Below are 16198 nucleotides of genomic sequence, written 5' to 3' on the forward strand. Positions count from 1 at the left end.
ACAGAGAACGCATAAAAGTACCTGGATGTGTTCTCGATATCAAGGATGCATCTGATGCAGCCTCGCGTGCGTTTGAAACGCACTTGAAGTCCCAGAAGTCACTGCGGCGTGTCCATCCAAGTTCATTCTTCAGAGGCTGCCTCGCAAGTCTATTCTTTGCATTCTTGGACTTGAGAAACGGCCTTGTCTCTTAGCGTGCTACAAAGACTCTAAACACCTTAACTACAGTTATACCTTTTCTAGGAGTGTTTCCCAAACTATACCTTAGAAAAATGGTTCTCAACCAGGAGGGCACAGAGGGTACTGCAGGTGGTTCCCCGAAACGGCAACCTTTGGAACTCGATCACAAATTGACGTTCAGATGTTCCGTCTGAAGCCGCACATGTGAGCGGCCGCGCAGACTAATTGTAGGTCCTGCTCAGTGCAATTTTAGGCTGTGCACAAAAGCATAATATCTCCAAATAGGGAAACGTCCACTCAGGAACCATTGACTCCCATAGTAGGAAAAATTACTTTGTCATTTTTTCTGTTCTGTTGAACACAAAAGAAGACATTTTGAAGAATGTAGGACAGCAAACAGTTCTGGGGCACTTTTGACTACCATTGTATTATGTACTATGGTCGTCAATGGAGTGCAAAATCTGTCTGGTTATAAGCCTTCTTCTAATTATCTTTCTCTGTGTTCATCGGAACAAAGAATTTTATATAGATTTGGAACAACTCGAAGGCGAGTAAATGATGACAGAATTTTCATTTTTGGGTGAAGTATCCTTTTATTATTAGAAGCTTTTTTTCACAGTGGCCACTAGCGGGGTGAATTCTTGTGACAGTGATAAGTGATAAGGTATAGCTAAGAGTGCTCCAGACCAACCTTCCGAAAGTATGACTTACAGAAGGTATACTTAACTAGGAATGTTTCGGGAAACACATATTAACGTCAAGGTACATCTTAAGGTATAACTTAGAACGACGTAGCGTTAAGAAGGTTTCGGGAAACATGGCCCAGAGCACTTCGGAAGGAGGCACGTCATAGAACCAGGAATTCAACAGCCTGTTCTCTGAGAATTGAGATGACAATGTAAAACACCTATTGTTTAGCACATCAAAAACATAATAAAGACTTTGAAAATCAGGACCCCTTTAATATCCAAATTATTTTTGAAATAAAAAATCTATAATTTTGACCCATACAATGTAGTGTTGTCACAGTACCAAAATTTCAGTAGTCGGTACCAATACCAGTAAAATTCGACGGTTCTCTGTACCAATTTCAGTACCACAGCAAAACACCAGTACATGCTAATTGAAACACAATTTTATTAATAAAGCTCATTTTTAATATAAATGTATAGAAAGCAATACCATTTTGTATACATGAAGTACAAGTTCATTGTTGCTGAAATGGTGCTCACTGGGGTCTTTCATGCTGATGAACATCCTCCTCAGTCTGCTGCTGTAAAAGACAAATAGAATAAACTTCAGTAAGTCAACTGACTGAACAAACATGCATATGCAATATTAAAACAAACCTCAGTTTTTATACTGCATTTACACAAGAATACTTACATTAAGGTAACTGAATATTAAAATAATAAATGCAACAGATATATTTTTCTTTAGTTTAAATGTGGCTTTTTAAACCTAATAGAGTTATCTATCCAAGACATACACATTGCTAGTCATACAGTTAGTATGCTAGTTTTCTAGCACATAGCTTTTGGATAGGCCTATATAAAACAGGTACTGTAAACCCCATCCTGTCCTCCCATTTATTTTATCCCATTACAGTTATAAAAGCATTAAATGGTTAATAAGGACACTTGACTGGATTAGCATTAGCGCTAACAAATTAACACGCAAACAGGGACGTTTATTTTAACGTAACCTTTAACTAATGATACAACATTCATAATGCAAACACGAACAGAATTTGAAACTTACCGCTTGAACTTGTTAACATAAATCCGGATGCTTCCTCTGAAACTCCGTTCGTTTTCTTCGTGATATGACTTTAATCTGAAGTATTTCTGTGCGCACCTCTTGTGGATCGGAGCCGCGCTTATCCGCTCATCACGTCTTATTGCGTCTATAAAAAGTTTCCGACTGACAACCTGTCAGACAGAGCATCAGTACCCGGTTGACCCAGTACGTCGGTGCTACCTGGTCTTATGAAAATTAGGTTCCGACAACTTTTTTATTTTTAGGTACCGACTTGGACCCGAAGTACCGGGACTTTTGACAACACTAATACAATGTATTGTTGGCTATTGCTACAAATATAGCTGTGCTACTTATGACTGGTTTTGTGGTCCAGGGTCACAATTCTGTAGCCACAGGTTTTCTGTCAGCATGCATTATAAAATATATCCGATACATAATAATAAATGCCAATTTCTCTCAGTCCACAGTTTGTCCTACACTAGTGAAAGTTTTGGAAAATAATCCAGAGAAGCTAGAGAGCATTGTGGAGGAAATGAAGCAGATCCTCACACCACTGGCACAGAAGTGAGTTTTATAGTACTAATCTCATATTGTTTTTTTTCATTGTTGAAATTGCTGATAAAGGGACAGATCATCAAAAAATTGCCCCGTTATTTTCTCACCTTCATGCCATCCTATGTCTATATGACTTTCTGTAACACAAAGTTATATTAAATGCATCTTGGCTCTTCCAAACTTTGTAATCACAATTGAAGCTCTAAAAAGCACATCCATCATAAGCTACATACGACTGCAGTGGGTTATCGAATGCCTTCTGAAGTGAAATGATACATTTGTGAGGATGGCATGAGGGTAAATTGAGGGGGAGGGGGAGAGGTAGAGGGAGAGAGATGCGCGCTTTATTACTGCCGCAAACATTTTGGCAGTGCGTGCGTGTGTGTGGAGCATTTTAAAGTGTCAGAGAAAGACACAGCACGGGACTTGCCGCACGGAAGTAAATTTCCGAATGAAAGCGTCTTTACCGGTCGGTCGGCCCTGCCGCTCGCGACATCCTTTGACATCATACATTGGTCGCGTGCACACAGTTCCCTGTACTAAACAACTTGTCAAAGTATGTTCGGTGCAACCACGAGTGCACCTTCTAGAACAGTCATCTTTTTTGGGCGGAGTTTGGAGGAGAGACGTGAACTGAAATGGTTGTCAGTCAGCATCAGTCAGAATTGCTTGCATTGGATGTTTTTTTTTCTCAAATCATTTTGCAATGTAGCCTATAATAATCCAACAGGTTTAGTTTATTCGTATTTTTAGTTTATAGGCCTAATGTGGAATGACACTTTTTAATGAAGTGTTTTGTTGTAGGGGTACAGAGTAACGTACATTACATTCTTTTAGCAGTCAGTTATAGGCCTAATTAATATAGGCTATTCATGAAGGGAGAGGGCTCAATTTTTTGTTTGAATTTACTTTGTTTTGCTCAATTTTATATTAAGTTGTATTGTATTTTATTGAAAAGCAAGACAAATTATAAAAAGCACATTTTGACTATTCAGTTTGTGCAATAGTGAAAAAAATAGCTTAATAAATAGAAGACATGCAAAAAAGCATGTTCGGTATTATTCGGCCTTCGGCCAAGTGTTTCACATCATGTTCGGCTTCAGCCAAGAATTTTCATTTCGGTGCATCCCTAATTGTTTGCAAGAGCATATAGAGAAGGGGGCCAACATTCTTTGTCATGTTGTTTGTTAGGTTATAAACAGACCCTACACATTTTGGTCCATACAGTTTCTATACCTTATTTGGTTGTAGCAGGTGTCTTATTGTGCACTATATAAAGATGTGTCTTCCATATAGTTTCTATACCTTATTTGGTTGTAACAGGTGTCTTATTGTGCACTACATAAAGACGTGTCTTCCCTGAAATAAATGAGTTCAAAAGCTTGATGCCTCTATATGTCTCGTTTTTGTGCTCCCAGATCTGCAGAAGAATTCTCTCACAACATCCAACCTATTTCTGATTTGATTTTAAGGGTGATCCAAAACACAGAAAGAAACTTAGTGTTGGTGAAGTTCAACACCTACCCAGATAGTTAGGGATGGGCACCGAAACACAGTATTAAACGAGCCCCGGGGCAAAATTATGAAAGACCGGAGCATCAATAAGAGCCGTCCTTTTCTAGATGTCTATATAACATCTGACAAGAGACATATCAGAGTCGTATTGCTGCAACTCTAAAAAAAAAAATATGTTTTGCAGATGTAAATGCAGACATCAAACTGATGTTATCAGGGTAGTTAAATCTTGAATAAAACATACGAAAATCATTGATCTTAAAAATACTGGTACAGATAGGTTATTGGTTTTGGTTAGGGGAAAAGAAGATTTGGTTAACACTGAATGGATGAAAAAAGGAGCTATCAAAGTTAATATCAGAAAGAATGCGGATGTGTTAACTTAAAAGTATGTGTTAATCAGTTTTCACTACCATTTTAATCAGGGTGTTGTCCCCACATGTTTTAAGTTTTCAATTATTTTTCCAGTACCCCAAACCCCTTGTGAAACCACCTCTGAGTGATTCTTTCTGTTGCACCCTCTTCTGTAGTAATGAAGTGCTTTAAAAAGTTGGTCAAAAGCTATATTTTAAGAGTTAGTTTACAAAAACAGATTGTTTTAATTGTCAGAAATCATGTTTTTTATTGTGCATTCCAAGTAATATCAAACTGCAGTTGGGTTGTTTTGATAAAGTGATAATTCAATACAGGTATTTATGAAAATTGAAAAAATTGGTCAGAGGTTGAAAATGTATAAAAACAAAATGATCCGTTTTTGTAAATTAACTCTTTAAATATAGCTCTGAAATCATGTTTTTATTGTGTTAGTTAGCTGTATTGAGTTACTATTAACTCAACACTATTAACAGTTTGATTGATATTACTTGGAACAATACAATAAAAACATGATTTTTGAGAATTTGTCAAAATGGAATTATCTGGAGTGTATTTCAAGAGTTCATCTCTCATCTGTTGTATATATAATTAAAACTACGTTTTTATTGTTGCATGGGATGAGAAACTTGAGAAAAAAAACATTTCACTACATTGCATCACCTACGTATGTGACAATTAAATGACCTTAACCTTGCTGTCTCTTTACAGGGAGGCTGTAATTAAACATTCACTGGTTCACAAAGTTTTTCTGGACTTCTTCGAGCATGCCCCAGCCAAACAGAGAACAGTATGTGTATGACTAGCAATAACATGGATTTTATTGTCATCTGGTTTCTTTGCTAATTTTAGGTCCGTGTCTTTGTGTGTCTAACAGGAGATGATAGAGTCCATCAGAGAGGCAGTAGTGTATATGGCGCACACACATGATGGAGCCAGAGTAACCATGCACTGCTTATGGCATGGCACACCCAAAGTTGGTGCATTCTAAGATTCACCACAGTAGTTCCACAGTTGATCATCATTTCTGTTGTCATTCTGGTGTAACACGTGTTTCTGATCATTTCAGGACCGAAAAGTTATAGTAAAAACAATGAAAACATACATTGCAAAATTTGCAACGGTAAGTTTCTTGAATCTATCAAATGTATGAATGGGTTAATTTCATAAGTTGTATGGGTAAATGTATTTGCAGGAAGAAAAACCTTGTTTCATTATTTTAAGTTAATGTCTTTAGTAACTTCTTAGTCTTAAGAACGATTCTTTGTTAGTTTCTGTAATATTACCTAAACATGTTTTCAACAGGCTTTGTAAGTTTTGCTAATTATTTAGACAATTTCTTGCTGAAATGACATTACTGTCATGTTTGTTTGAAAGGGTGAATATGCTCACCTAATTCTTCTAGCAGCCTTTGATTGCATTGATGACACCAAGCTGGTTAAACAGATTATCATCTCAGTAAGTGCTTTTTAGCTTTACACTTAATTACATTTATTCCTTGTGTTAGCAGTTTATATGCTTTTTTATTTGTTCTGTCTCTTTAAATTTAGGAAATGCTAAGTTCCTTGTCTGAAATAATCAGCACTAAACATGGTAAAAAAGTGCTGCTTTACCTGCTAAGCCCAAGAGACCCTGCACACCTTCTACCTGAGCTAATTCAGCTGCTCCAAAAAGGTGACGGTAATGCACATAGGTATGTTTCTGTGAGTGTGTAATTGACACAGCGGCATTTGAATAGTTTGTGTTGGAGTGCTAAATAATTGTTTTTCTGTCTTGCAGTAAAAAGGATGTAGGAATCAGAAGGAGGGAGCTGTTGGAAACCATTTCTTCTCCTCTGCTGACGTATCTGTGCAAGAACACACAGTCTATGGTCATGGATAAAGCAAGTAGCGTCGCTGTCAGTGACATCTTGGGGTCCGCAGTTGGTAACCTCAGGCCTGCAATGGAGGCCGTGGCAGCCCTGGCAGCTGAGCCCTTTGTACCAGATGGAGAAAATGGCCAGGTAATTAACCCACTGATCACAGCCAGGCCGAGGGAGCATAACTGTTTGGATTAGGGCTATGCGATTTGGGATTTGTTTTTTCATCTAGATGAAAAAACAATTTTCATCTACAAAAAACAATTTTCTACGGCTAATTTTATTTTAGCCGTAGCCTTAAAAATCTTGTATCTTAAAATGAATTAATTTCCTTGACATTTTTTTTTAGAAGTTCTCAGTATTTAAAGTGTTTAGAAACAAAGTATTTGCATTTCTTTGAGGTTTTGTAAATAATTATCTCATATTTTTGTTCTTAAAGGGATAGTTCACCCAAAAATAAAAAAATCTATCATCATTTACTCACCCTCAGTTTGTTCCAAACCTGTATAATGGCAAGAAAAAGTATGTGAACCTTTTGGAATTTCATTGTTTTCCGAATAAATTTGTCATAAAATGTGATCTGATCTTCATCTAAGTCAAGGGTATTGACAAACATAATGTGTCTAAAAATAATAACGGAAAAAAATTCTGATCTTTCATGTCTTTATTGAACACACTCATTCAACATTCAAAATGGCAGTGGAAAAAGTAAGTGAACCCTTAGAATTAATAACTGGTTGACCCCCCTTGGTAGCAATAACCTCAACCAGGCACTTCCTGTAGCTGTGGATCAGACCTGCACATCGTTGAGGAGGAATTTTAGCCCATTCATCATGGCAGAACTGCTTTACCTCTGTTATATTCTTTGTACGCATGGATTAAAGTTCTCCTTCGCTACGACGGATTTCCGTTAATTGCAGGGTTCCCGCCTGTCGTTAATGTCATAAATTCACTTTTCATGATTTTAACCCTTTGACGCGTACGATCACACCGGTGTGATTAGAACATTCAACGCTTTGACTGGCACTGAGCCAGAGACCGACTCAATCCTGCTACCTATCACAACCAGGCTTGAGAGAGAATTTTACTTGCCCGACCGGACAAGTAACTTGAAAAAAATAACACTGCGACATAGAATAATAAGAATATGTGCATTAGACAGAGCTACGTGCTTGTGTGAAGTTCGTTTGTCGTTGTGCTTGTTTGTGTGTGACATTAATCAATAGCGCATCGCTCGCCGACAATGAATCCTGTTATTTAATTATGTCATCTGGCTGTGTGTCTGAGGGAATGAAGTGCACAATTTAACACACTACACAAGTGTTGGTCTAGGATTTGTCTTCGTCTGCACTATATGAGGATATGAACACATGAACTTCATCTCCAGAGTTGCTAAGAGTTTATTTTACCAGCATTGTACTGTTTGAGTGAAGCTATCGTCAAAAACATATTAACTCGGGCGCCGTCTTTCCGACAAGTCATCAAAATAAAAGTCCCGTTGAACTGAACTCTCAGACGAAAAAATACTGTAGTGTACTATAGTATGTGCTATGGAAAATTGTAGTACCCTTGTAGTAAATTGATAAACTAGAGTAAATGCATAGTATACTATAATAAAGTTAAAAAAACACTGGTATCTAGGAATTTTACTGCAGTTTACTATAGTAAATACTGTAATATACTACAGTAATTAATGTGGACAAATATACCACTATTGTATAATAAAAAATTAAAAACACAGTAACGTTACTTAGAAATATTAAATCAAATTTAGGTAAACAAAAAGATTATATGGCCTTAATTTATCCATATGTAACATTAATGTCATTTGTCAGTTACCTGTCTATTCATGTGATGAACTGCATTTGCACGTTTTTTAATGATGACAACAGGCGTTTTATACTTATGCTACGACTAGTGTTGTAGTACTCGAGACCGGTCTTGGTCTCTCGAGTCCGGTCTCAACCATTTTGTGATGGTCTTGTCTCGGTCTCAACAGTCTTTGGTCTCGGTCTTGTCTTGGTCTCAGATTTAGTGGTCTCTGTTTTTTTTTTCAAGACCGCAACTGTGGGAATTACAATAAAATGATGGTGCATTGTCTGATTTAAGTGTTAACATTATTAATGTGATTGGATGTAAAACTTTAATGCCCGGTTTCACACACAAGGCTTAAGACTATAGTCCCAGACTAAAATAAAAGTTTGAGCTGTCTTAACTGGAAATAAATATCCCTGACATATCTTAAAATATGTCGTTGCCATTGTTTTGTCTCAAGATGCACACCAGCAGTATTTTTATCCAAGGCATTTTATTAAAAGTGACTAAAATATCCTAATTTAACTAAAGCATAGTCCTGGCTTAAGTTAAGCCATGACTGTTGTGCCAGATGAATGGGGGAATGTCCTAAAAGAAATCTGTCAACAAAATGAATACAAAGGACCACAATATCCAAGATGTAATTGCAAAAAAGGTACTTGTATTAGATCTTGTTTATTTATATTATAAAGTCTGACATGATCTGAAAACGTGATATTTTGCTACTGAATAATAGATAAGAATGCTTAGAACGCATGATTCTGTAATTATGACTTTTTAATGTGGATCTTTTAGAATTTTAGAGAGTACTAGTCTTTGTCTTGACTCGGCCTGCCTTGGCCTTGTCTTGGTCTCGGCCATTCAACATCTTGGTCATGTTTTGGTCTCGACACCCTCTGGTCTTGGTCTTGTCTTGGTCTCGGTTTAGGTGTCTCGACTGCAACACTAGCTATGACTGTTTGGCCTGTGCTACAAAACCTCTGTAACACCAGTGCTATGTAAAAGTTAACGTACAGCCCTGCCACTAATAATATTTACTGCTTGCCTTTGTTCTATAGCAATCACGGAGAGTATAACCAACTTCAGACACTAGGTAAAACGCTTAGAAGCAAACTTGAGCACTCAGAATCCGAAACAATTATACTGACACTTCATATGAAGTTTTTTTTATGTTCGTACAAGTAGGCTAATTTTTGTACTCGGACAAGTGAATGACAAATGTACTTGTCCGAAGGACAACCACATGACAACGCTTAATGTCAAGCCCTGAAAAACATGCCCTGAAGTTATGTAGATGGTTGATTATTTGTCAATGTGTAGTATAATGTTTTCATAGATTAAAATAGCTTTTAAAATAGGCAAACTGGCAATATGAAAGCGATTTAAAACATCTCCCCTTAAAACACTATATTGGTCTTGACTATTTAAATAAAGTGTCGGTTAAAGGAATATGACTTGGCCTTATAAGAAATTCAGTCAGAAGACATTTTTTCACTTTAATCCATGTGTATGTCTCATGTGTATGACCCTCTTCAAGTCAATCCATAGCATCTCTATTGGGTTGAGGTCTGGGCTCTGACTTGGCCACTCCAAAAGGCGGATTTTGTTTTTCTGAAGCCATTCTGTTGTGGACTTGGTCCGGTGTTTTGGGTCGTTGTCCTGTTGCATCACCCACCTTCTACACAGTTTCAGCTGACGTAGACATTCTCACATTATCCTGAAGAATTGTCTGATATACTTGGGAATTCATCTTCCCCTCAATGATTCCAAGCTGGCCAGGCCCTGATGCAGCAAAGCAGGCCCAAATCATGATGTTTCCTCCACCATACTTTACAGTTGGGATGATGTTTTCATGATGATATGCCGTGCCCTTTCTACGCCGTATGTAGTGCTGTGTGTTTTTTTCCAAATAGTTCAATCATAGCTTCATCAGTCCACAAAACATTTTGCCAGTACCGCTGTGGAGTGTCAATGTGCTCTTTTGCAAACTTCAGGCGTGCAGCAATGTTCTTTTTAGTAAGCAGTGGCTTCCTTCGTGGTGTCCTGCCGTGGATACCCTGCTTGTTCAGTGTTTTATGTATTGTAGACTCATGAACGGAGATGTAGCAAGTTCCAATGATGCCTTCAAATCTTTTGCTGTCATTCGGGGTTGTTTATTTACCTCAATGGTCAGTCTTCGTTGTGCTCTTGGTTTCATTTTGACTGGGCGCCCACTTCTTGGTAGAGTAGCAACAGTTCCAAAGTGTCTCCATTTGTAGATTGTTTGCCTAACTGTAGACTGGTGAACTTCTAAAGTCTTTGAAATAACTTTATAACCCTTGCCAGCTTTATGTAAATCAACAATTCTTGATCGTAGATCCTCTGAAAGCTCTTTTTGGCGAGGCATGGCTCACATAAGCGTGTTCTTCTTGTGCAGCGCAAACTCCAAAAGTTTGAGGGGTTTTTATCAGTCAAAGTAGCTGTAAGCTGTAGACTCCAGGTGTGCTAAAACCTGACTCCAATTAGCTTTTTTGAGGTCATTAACTCAAGGGTTCACATATTTTTTCCACAAGCACTACAAGGTTTTTTTTGGTTGTTCTCAATACAGACATGAAAGATAAAAAAAATGTTGTGTTATTGTTTTAGACACATTTTATTTGTCAATACCCTTGACTTAGATGAAGATCAGATCACATTTTATGACAAATTTATTCAGAAAACCATGAAATTCCAAAAGGTTCACATACTTTTTTTGCCACTGTATACGTTTCTTTGTTCTGCTAAACACAAAGTAAGATATTTGGAAGAATGTCAGCAACCAAACAGATCTCATCCCCGATTGACTCAGATTGTATTTATTTTCCCTAGTATGGCAGTAAATGGGGGATGAGATCTGTTTGGTTACTGACATTCTAACAAATATCTTCCTTTGTGTGGAGCAGAACAAAGAAATGTATACAGGTTTGGAACAACTTGTGTGAGTTAACAGACACATTTTTCCTGAAAATCACACACAACTGATAAAAAATGTTTTAACAATACCATTCACTTAAAGCAGTGGTCACCAACCCTGTTCCTGGAGATCGACCGTCCTGCAAACTGCAGCTCTCCAACCCTGCTTCAGCACACCTGTCTGTAATTATCAAGCAAACCTGAACACCTTGATTAGATAGTTCAGGTGTGTTTGATTGGGGTTAGAGCTGAAATCTTCCGGACGGTTGATCTCCAGGAGCAGGGTTGGTGACCACTGACTTAAAGGGATAGTTCAGAGGCAAAACTAAATTACACCATGTTTTATTCACCCTCAAGGCATCCTAGATGTATATATGACCTTCTTTCAGGTGAATACAGTCGGAGTTATAATACCATTTATCTTGGCTCGTCCATGCTTAATAATGGGAGTGAATCGAGGATGAGAATAGGGCTGAAACGATTCCTCAAGTAATTCGAATACAAAAAAATCGCCTCGTTTAATCCATTTAACTACAGTACACACGGAGCACTGCGTTTCTCCACGGACTGTTATTACTAACGCACAGCCCGCTAAACTCTATTCATGTTACAGGGCTCTCAATTCTCACTCATTCACCGTGAGACACACGCATGTTCACAAGCTCACACGTGTTTCTCATGCTGATTAATAAGTGATAGCTTATTGAAATGGTGAACTGCTATTTTACTTAGTTTTAGTCTATTTTGCAAGTGAAACTTGTTTTCCGGCTGCATTGAGTCCATAAAACTAGATTCGGACTAGTGGATGCCAAATCCTGTTATTTACACATGCCATATTGCTGTTCTGCGTGTCTGAGTGAATGAACTGCACAGTTTAACGTGCTACTCGTGTGATGCTCATGAATTTGTCTGCGCTTTATGAGGACATGAACACATGAACTTCATCTCCAGAGTTGCTCTGAGAATTTATTTAAGAACATTTTACTGAGTGAAGCTAACACACTAAAAAATAAGCGTCTTCCGACGACCTGCCAAAATAAAAGTCTGGTTATTTCGGTATTTTTATGTGGACAAATATATTACTATTTAATATTAAAAAAAAGAAACTAAAACTAATTTAGATCAACTAAATCCATCATGCATGAGCTGTAGTTAGTTGTTTACCTTTGAAATTATTCTTTCCATTTTTATTGATGTTTCTTATTTATACATTTGTATTAGGCCTATATTGCATTTTGAATTTAATATGGCAATAGAATGTACTAAATGGGTTTAGTTATGCAATTTCAGCAATAAATATGTAAATTTTTCTAAAAAGGAAACAAATTAGTTGTTTATATTAAGAGACTTGTCTTATTTTCTCTTGTATATTTAGAGTTGCCCTTTAATAAAGAAAAAGTACTTATTATCCGAATACCCGATTAATCGATGGAAAATCAGTAGAATACTCGATTACTAAAATAATCGATAGCTGCAGCCCTAGATGAGAATTTGAAGCTTCATAAAATGCATCCATCGATCAAAAAACTGCTCGACACTGCTCTATGGGGTTAATAAAGGCCTTCTGAAGCGACCAATGATTTTGTTTATTAAAGATAATGTCTAACTTTGTTCCATTGGCCGCACATGCAAGAGAGGGTAGGTGTCAGGCAAATGACACAGGCGTGTGTCGTAAGTTCTGGTGACGAATGCCATAGGAGACAGCAAGACAAAACGACAAATGCTGTGTAAGGGGCTGATCAGACAGAACGCGCCTTTTGCTGTTAGACACGCCTCTTTTGAATTGTTTTGCGCGCTGCTTATGCGTGCTGGGTGCCTGCGTTTTTGGCGGGGCGCTCTGCGCACCTGAAGTTATTTTACGAGGGTTTTACTGTTTGAGTGAAGCTATTGGCAAACACACAAAACTTGAGCCTTCCCAGAAAATCCATCAAAATAAAAGTCCTGTTGAATCGAATACACACTGTAGTGTTAAAGGAGTCATATTGCACGGCTGGAACGAATATTATTGTTTGTTTTAGATGTAACGCAATGTGTATACACCATTTAAAGTTTAAAAAACGTTGTATTTTCCACATACCATGCATGTTTGAATCTCCTCTTTGCCCCGCCTCTCTGATTTTTTACAAAGCTCATCGCTCTGAAAAGCGAGGTGTGCTATGATTGGCCAGTTCACCAGTGCGTAGTGATTGGTCAAATACTGCAAGCATTTCACGGAAATGTAACGCATCTTACCATATTCGGAACATCAGGTTCCAAAGCAATAGTATTGACAGACAATACAATGAGATTTACAATTATGCCCACCTTAACTACGTGTAGATTTGGGCGATCTTAGTCAAATCATGTTACGAAGTTACGTATATTCGCCGGGGTGTGGTTACACGAGGCGTTTCAGGCAAGTCTGGTTGAGCATTCGCTTTTAGATAGAATGCATCTTTTGTTCCCACACTTTCATTTGTGCAATTTTACATGTCTAATACATGCATGGGCAACTTATAACACCAAAAACACAGAAAAACACGTACTTCCGCCATATGACCCCTTTAAGTCTAAATGTTTGCCTCTTCCTCGATAGTTTTTTTTAGCCTGAATTAGATTTAATTACATCAGAAGAATATATATGACCTGTTTATTTCAGTATGATAATTACATATACACTCACCTAAAGGATTATTAGGAACACCATACTAATACGGTGTTTGACCCCCTTTCGCCTTCAGAACTGCCTTAATTCTACGTGGCATTGATTCAACAAGGTGCTGAAAGCATTCTTTAGAAATGTTGGCCCATATTGATAGGATAGCATCTTGCAGTTGATGGAGATTTGTGGGATGCACATCCAGGGCACGAAGCTCCCGTTCCACCACATCCCAAAGATGTTCTATCGGGTTGAGATCTGGTGACTGTGGGGGCCATTCTAGTACAGTGAACTCATTGTCATGTTCAAGAAACCAATTTGAAATGATTCGAGCTTTGTGACATGGTGCATTATCCTGCTGGAAGTAGCCATTAGAGGATGGGTACATGGTGGTCATAAAGGGATGGACATGGTCAGAAACAATGCTCAGGTAGGCCGTGGCATTTAAACGATGCCCAATTGGCACTAAGGGGCCTAAAGTGTGCCAAGAAAACATCCCCCACACCATTACACCACCACCACCAGCCTGCACAGTGGTAACAAGGCATGATGGATCCATGTTCTCATTCTGTTTACGCCAAATTCTGACTCTACCATTTGAATGTCTCAACAGAAATCGAGACTCATCAGACCAGGCAACATTTTTCCAGTCTTCAACTGTCCAATTTTGGTGAGCTCGTGCAAATTGTAGCCTCTTTTTCCTATTTGTAGTGGAGATGAGTGGTACCCGGTGGGGTCTTCTGCTGTTGTAGCCCATCTGCCTCAAGGTTGTGCGTGTTGTGGCTTCACAAATGCTTTGCTGCATACCTCGGTTGTAACGAGTGGTTATTTCAGTCAAAGTTGCTCTTCTATCAGCTTGAATCAGTCGGCCCATTCTCCTCTGACCTCTAGCATCAACAAGGCATTTTCGCCCACAGGACTGCCGCATACTGGATGTTTTTCCCTTTTCACACCATTCTTTGTAAACCCTAGAAATGGTTGTGCGTGAAAATCCCAGTAACTGAGCAGATTGTGAAATACTCAGACCGGCCCGTCTGGCACCAACAACCATGCCACGCTCAAAATTGCTTAAATCACCTTTCTTTCCCATTCTGACATTCAGTTTGGAGTTCAGGAGATTGTCTTGACCAGGACCACACCCCTAAATGCATTGAAGCAACTGCCATGTGATTGGTTGATTAGATAATTGCATTAATGAGAAATTGAACAGGTGTTCCTAATAATCCTTTAGGTGAGTGTATATTTAGCAATAACATTTTTTTTTTTTCTAAAAAGGAAAGAAATTAGTTGTTCATTTTAAGAGACCTGTCTTATTTTCTCTTGTATATTTAGAGTTGCTCTTTAATAAAGAAAAAGTACTTATTATCCGAATACCCGATTAATCGACGGAAAATCTGTAGAATAATCGATTACTAAAATAATCGATAGCTGCAGCCCTAGTTTAGAAAAATATTTTTCTTGAGTATGAGTATTTCTTGTTTGTTGCTCAGGCACAGAACGCAGTTTGATTACCAATTTATTTAAATGCATGACGGGCATGCGCCTGTTTAAATTCCTCATTCAGCTTCAGTTGTTACCATAAGAAAAAAACTTTGAATACGTGCGACATAGTGACATGCAACCTGTGTCCCTACCGGGTCCCAAATTGCTCCAAATATTAGGTTTGTTGGACATCAGAACAGCGCAAAGCATCTTATTGCTGTCATGTTGTTTTGATAACATAAGCAGATCTGCGCAATGCGCACAAAGTTGAACACATAATAAACCACAAACTAGCATTTTTATAGGCGTACTACTTACAGAACTCATGTGATTTTTCAAACTTGATGTGCTGTTGTGGTAGGCCTGTTTCAAATTGCATATTTGACACATTTCCTTTGTCTTGTCCTCACTTAATTTGAAGTGTTCCCACACACCTGAGGTCTTCAGCATTTTTGTCTTCTCTTTCCGATTAACTTAATCATGATGTTCACTCATGGGCAATTCATATTCAAGTGCGAATGAGAACCGTTTTGCAGGGATGGCAGGTGTTAGAAAAAAAAGAATTGGACTTCACAGGGTATTCTGCCATTTTACGTGAGATTCCAATCCGAAGGGAGCGAACATGTTCAGTTCGAAGGGCACTTCGAACGGCGTAGGGAATAAGGGAACATCGACTCCTCACTTTGCCAGAAGTGGAAAGAGTATAATCACCCAACTGCCATTCTGCACAGCGTCACGAGTCATAAAAGCAATGGACGAGTTCACGTGTGCGTGTCGTATATTGTGAAAGTATTTAATTATTTTAAATATGAAATACTATGGTTTGCTTCATGTTGTTTAGCAGTTAAATCTCGTTTTGAAGCATTGTTATTATACCATCACACTCCAGATGAATGCATTTACATTTGTATTTGTTTTATTTTGCAATTAAAATAGAGTTTACATATGCGCGAGTATTGCTGTTATTATACAAACTGATGTAAAGCGGTGAGAAGCAGCCGTTCTCTTTGTCATTATTTTGCATTATTTTTTAAGTTACCTCAGGAATGTTTACCACATGGGAAGTTTACCACATTCAAAGAAATACAAAC

At 38.0% G+C, this 16198-nt stretch overlaps 1 protein-coding gene across 1 annotated transcript in view; it reads left to right on the plus strand.

Moving 5' to 3' along the window:
• pum3 (pumilio RNA-binding family member 3) overlaps nucleotides 1–16198 on the plus strand; it is a 53458-nt gene that overhangs the window by 19798 nt on the left and 17462 nt on the right. Inside the window, exons 4-10 of the mRNA XM_057321670.1 lie at nucleotides 2402–2505; nucleotides 5095–5173; nucleotides 5261–5359; nucleotides 5453–5506; nucleotides 5761–5841; nucleotides 5934–6076; nucleotides 6163–6385. Coding sequence (XP_057177653.1) covers nucleotides 2402–2505; nucleotides 5095–5173; nucleotides 5261–5359; nucleotides 5453–5506; nucleotides 5761–5841; nucleotides 5934–6076; nucleotides 6163–6385 — 783 coding nt within the window. The remainder of the gene's footprint in view (nucleotides 1–2401; nucleotides 2506–5094; nucleotides 5174–5260; nucleotides 5360–5452; nucleotides 5507–5760; nucleotides 5842–5933; nucleotides 6077–6162; nucleotides 6386–16198) is intronic.

This window comes from Triplophysa rosa, linkage group LG22, assembly GCF_024868665.1.
Source record: "Triplophysa rosa linkage group LG22, Trosa_1v2, whole genome shotgun sequence".
Taxonomy (NCBI): domain Eukaryota; kingdom Metazoa; phylum Chordata; class Actinopteri; order Cypriniformes; family Nemacheilidae; genus Triplophysa; species Triplophysa rosa.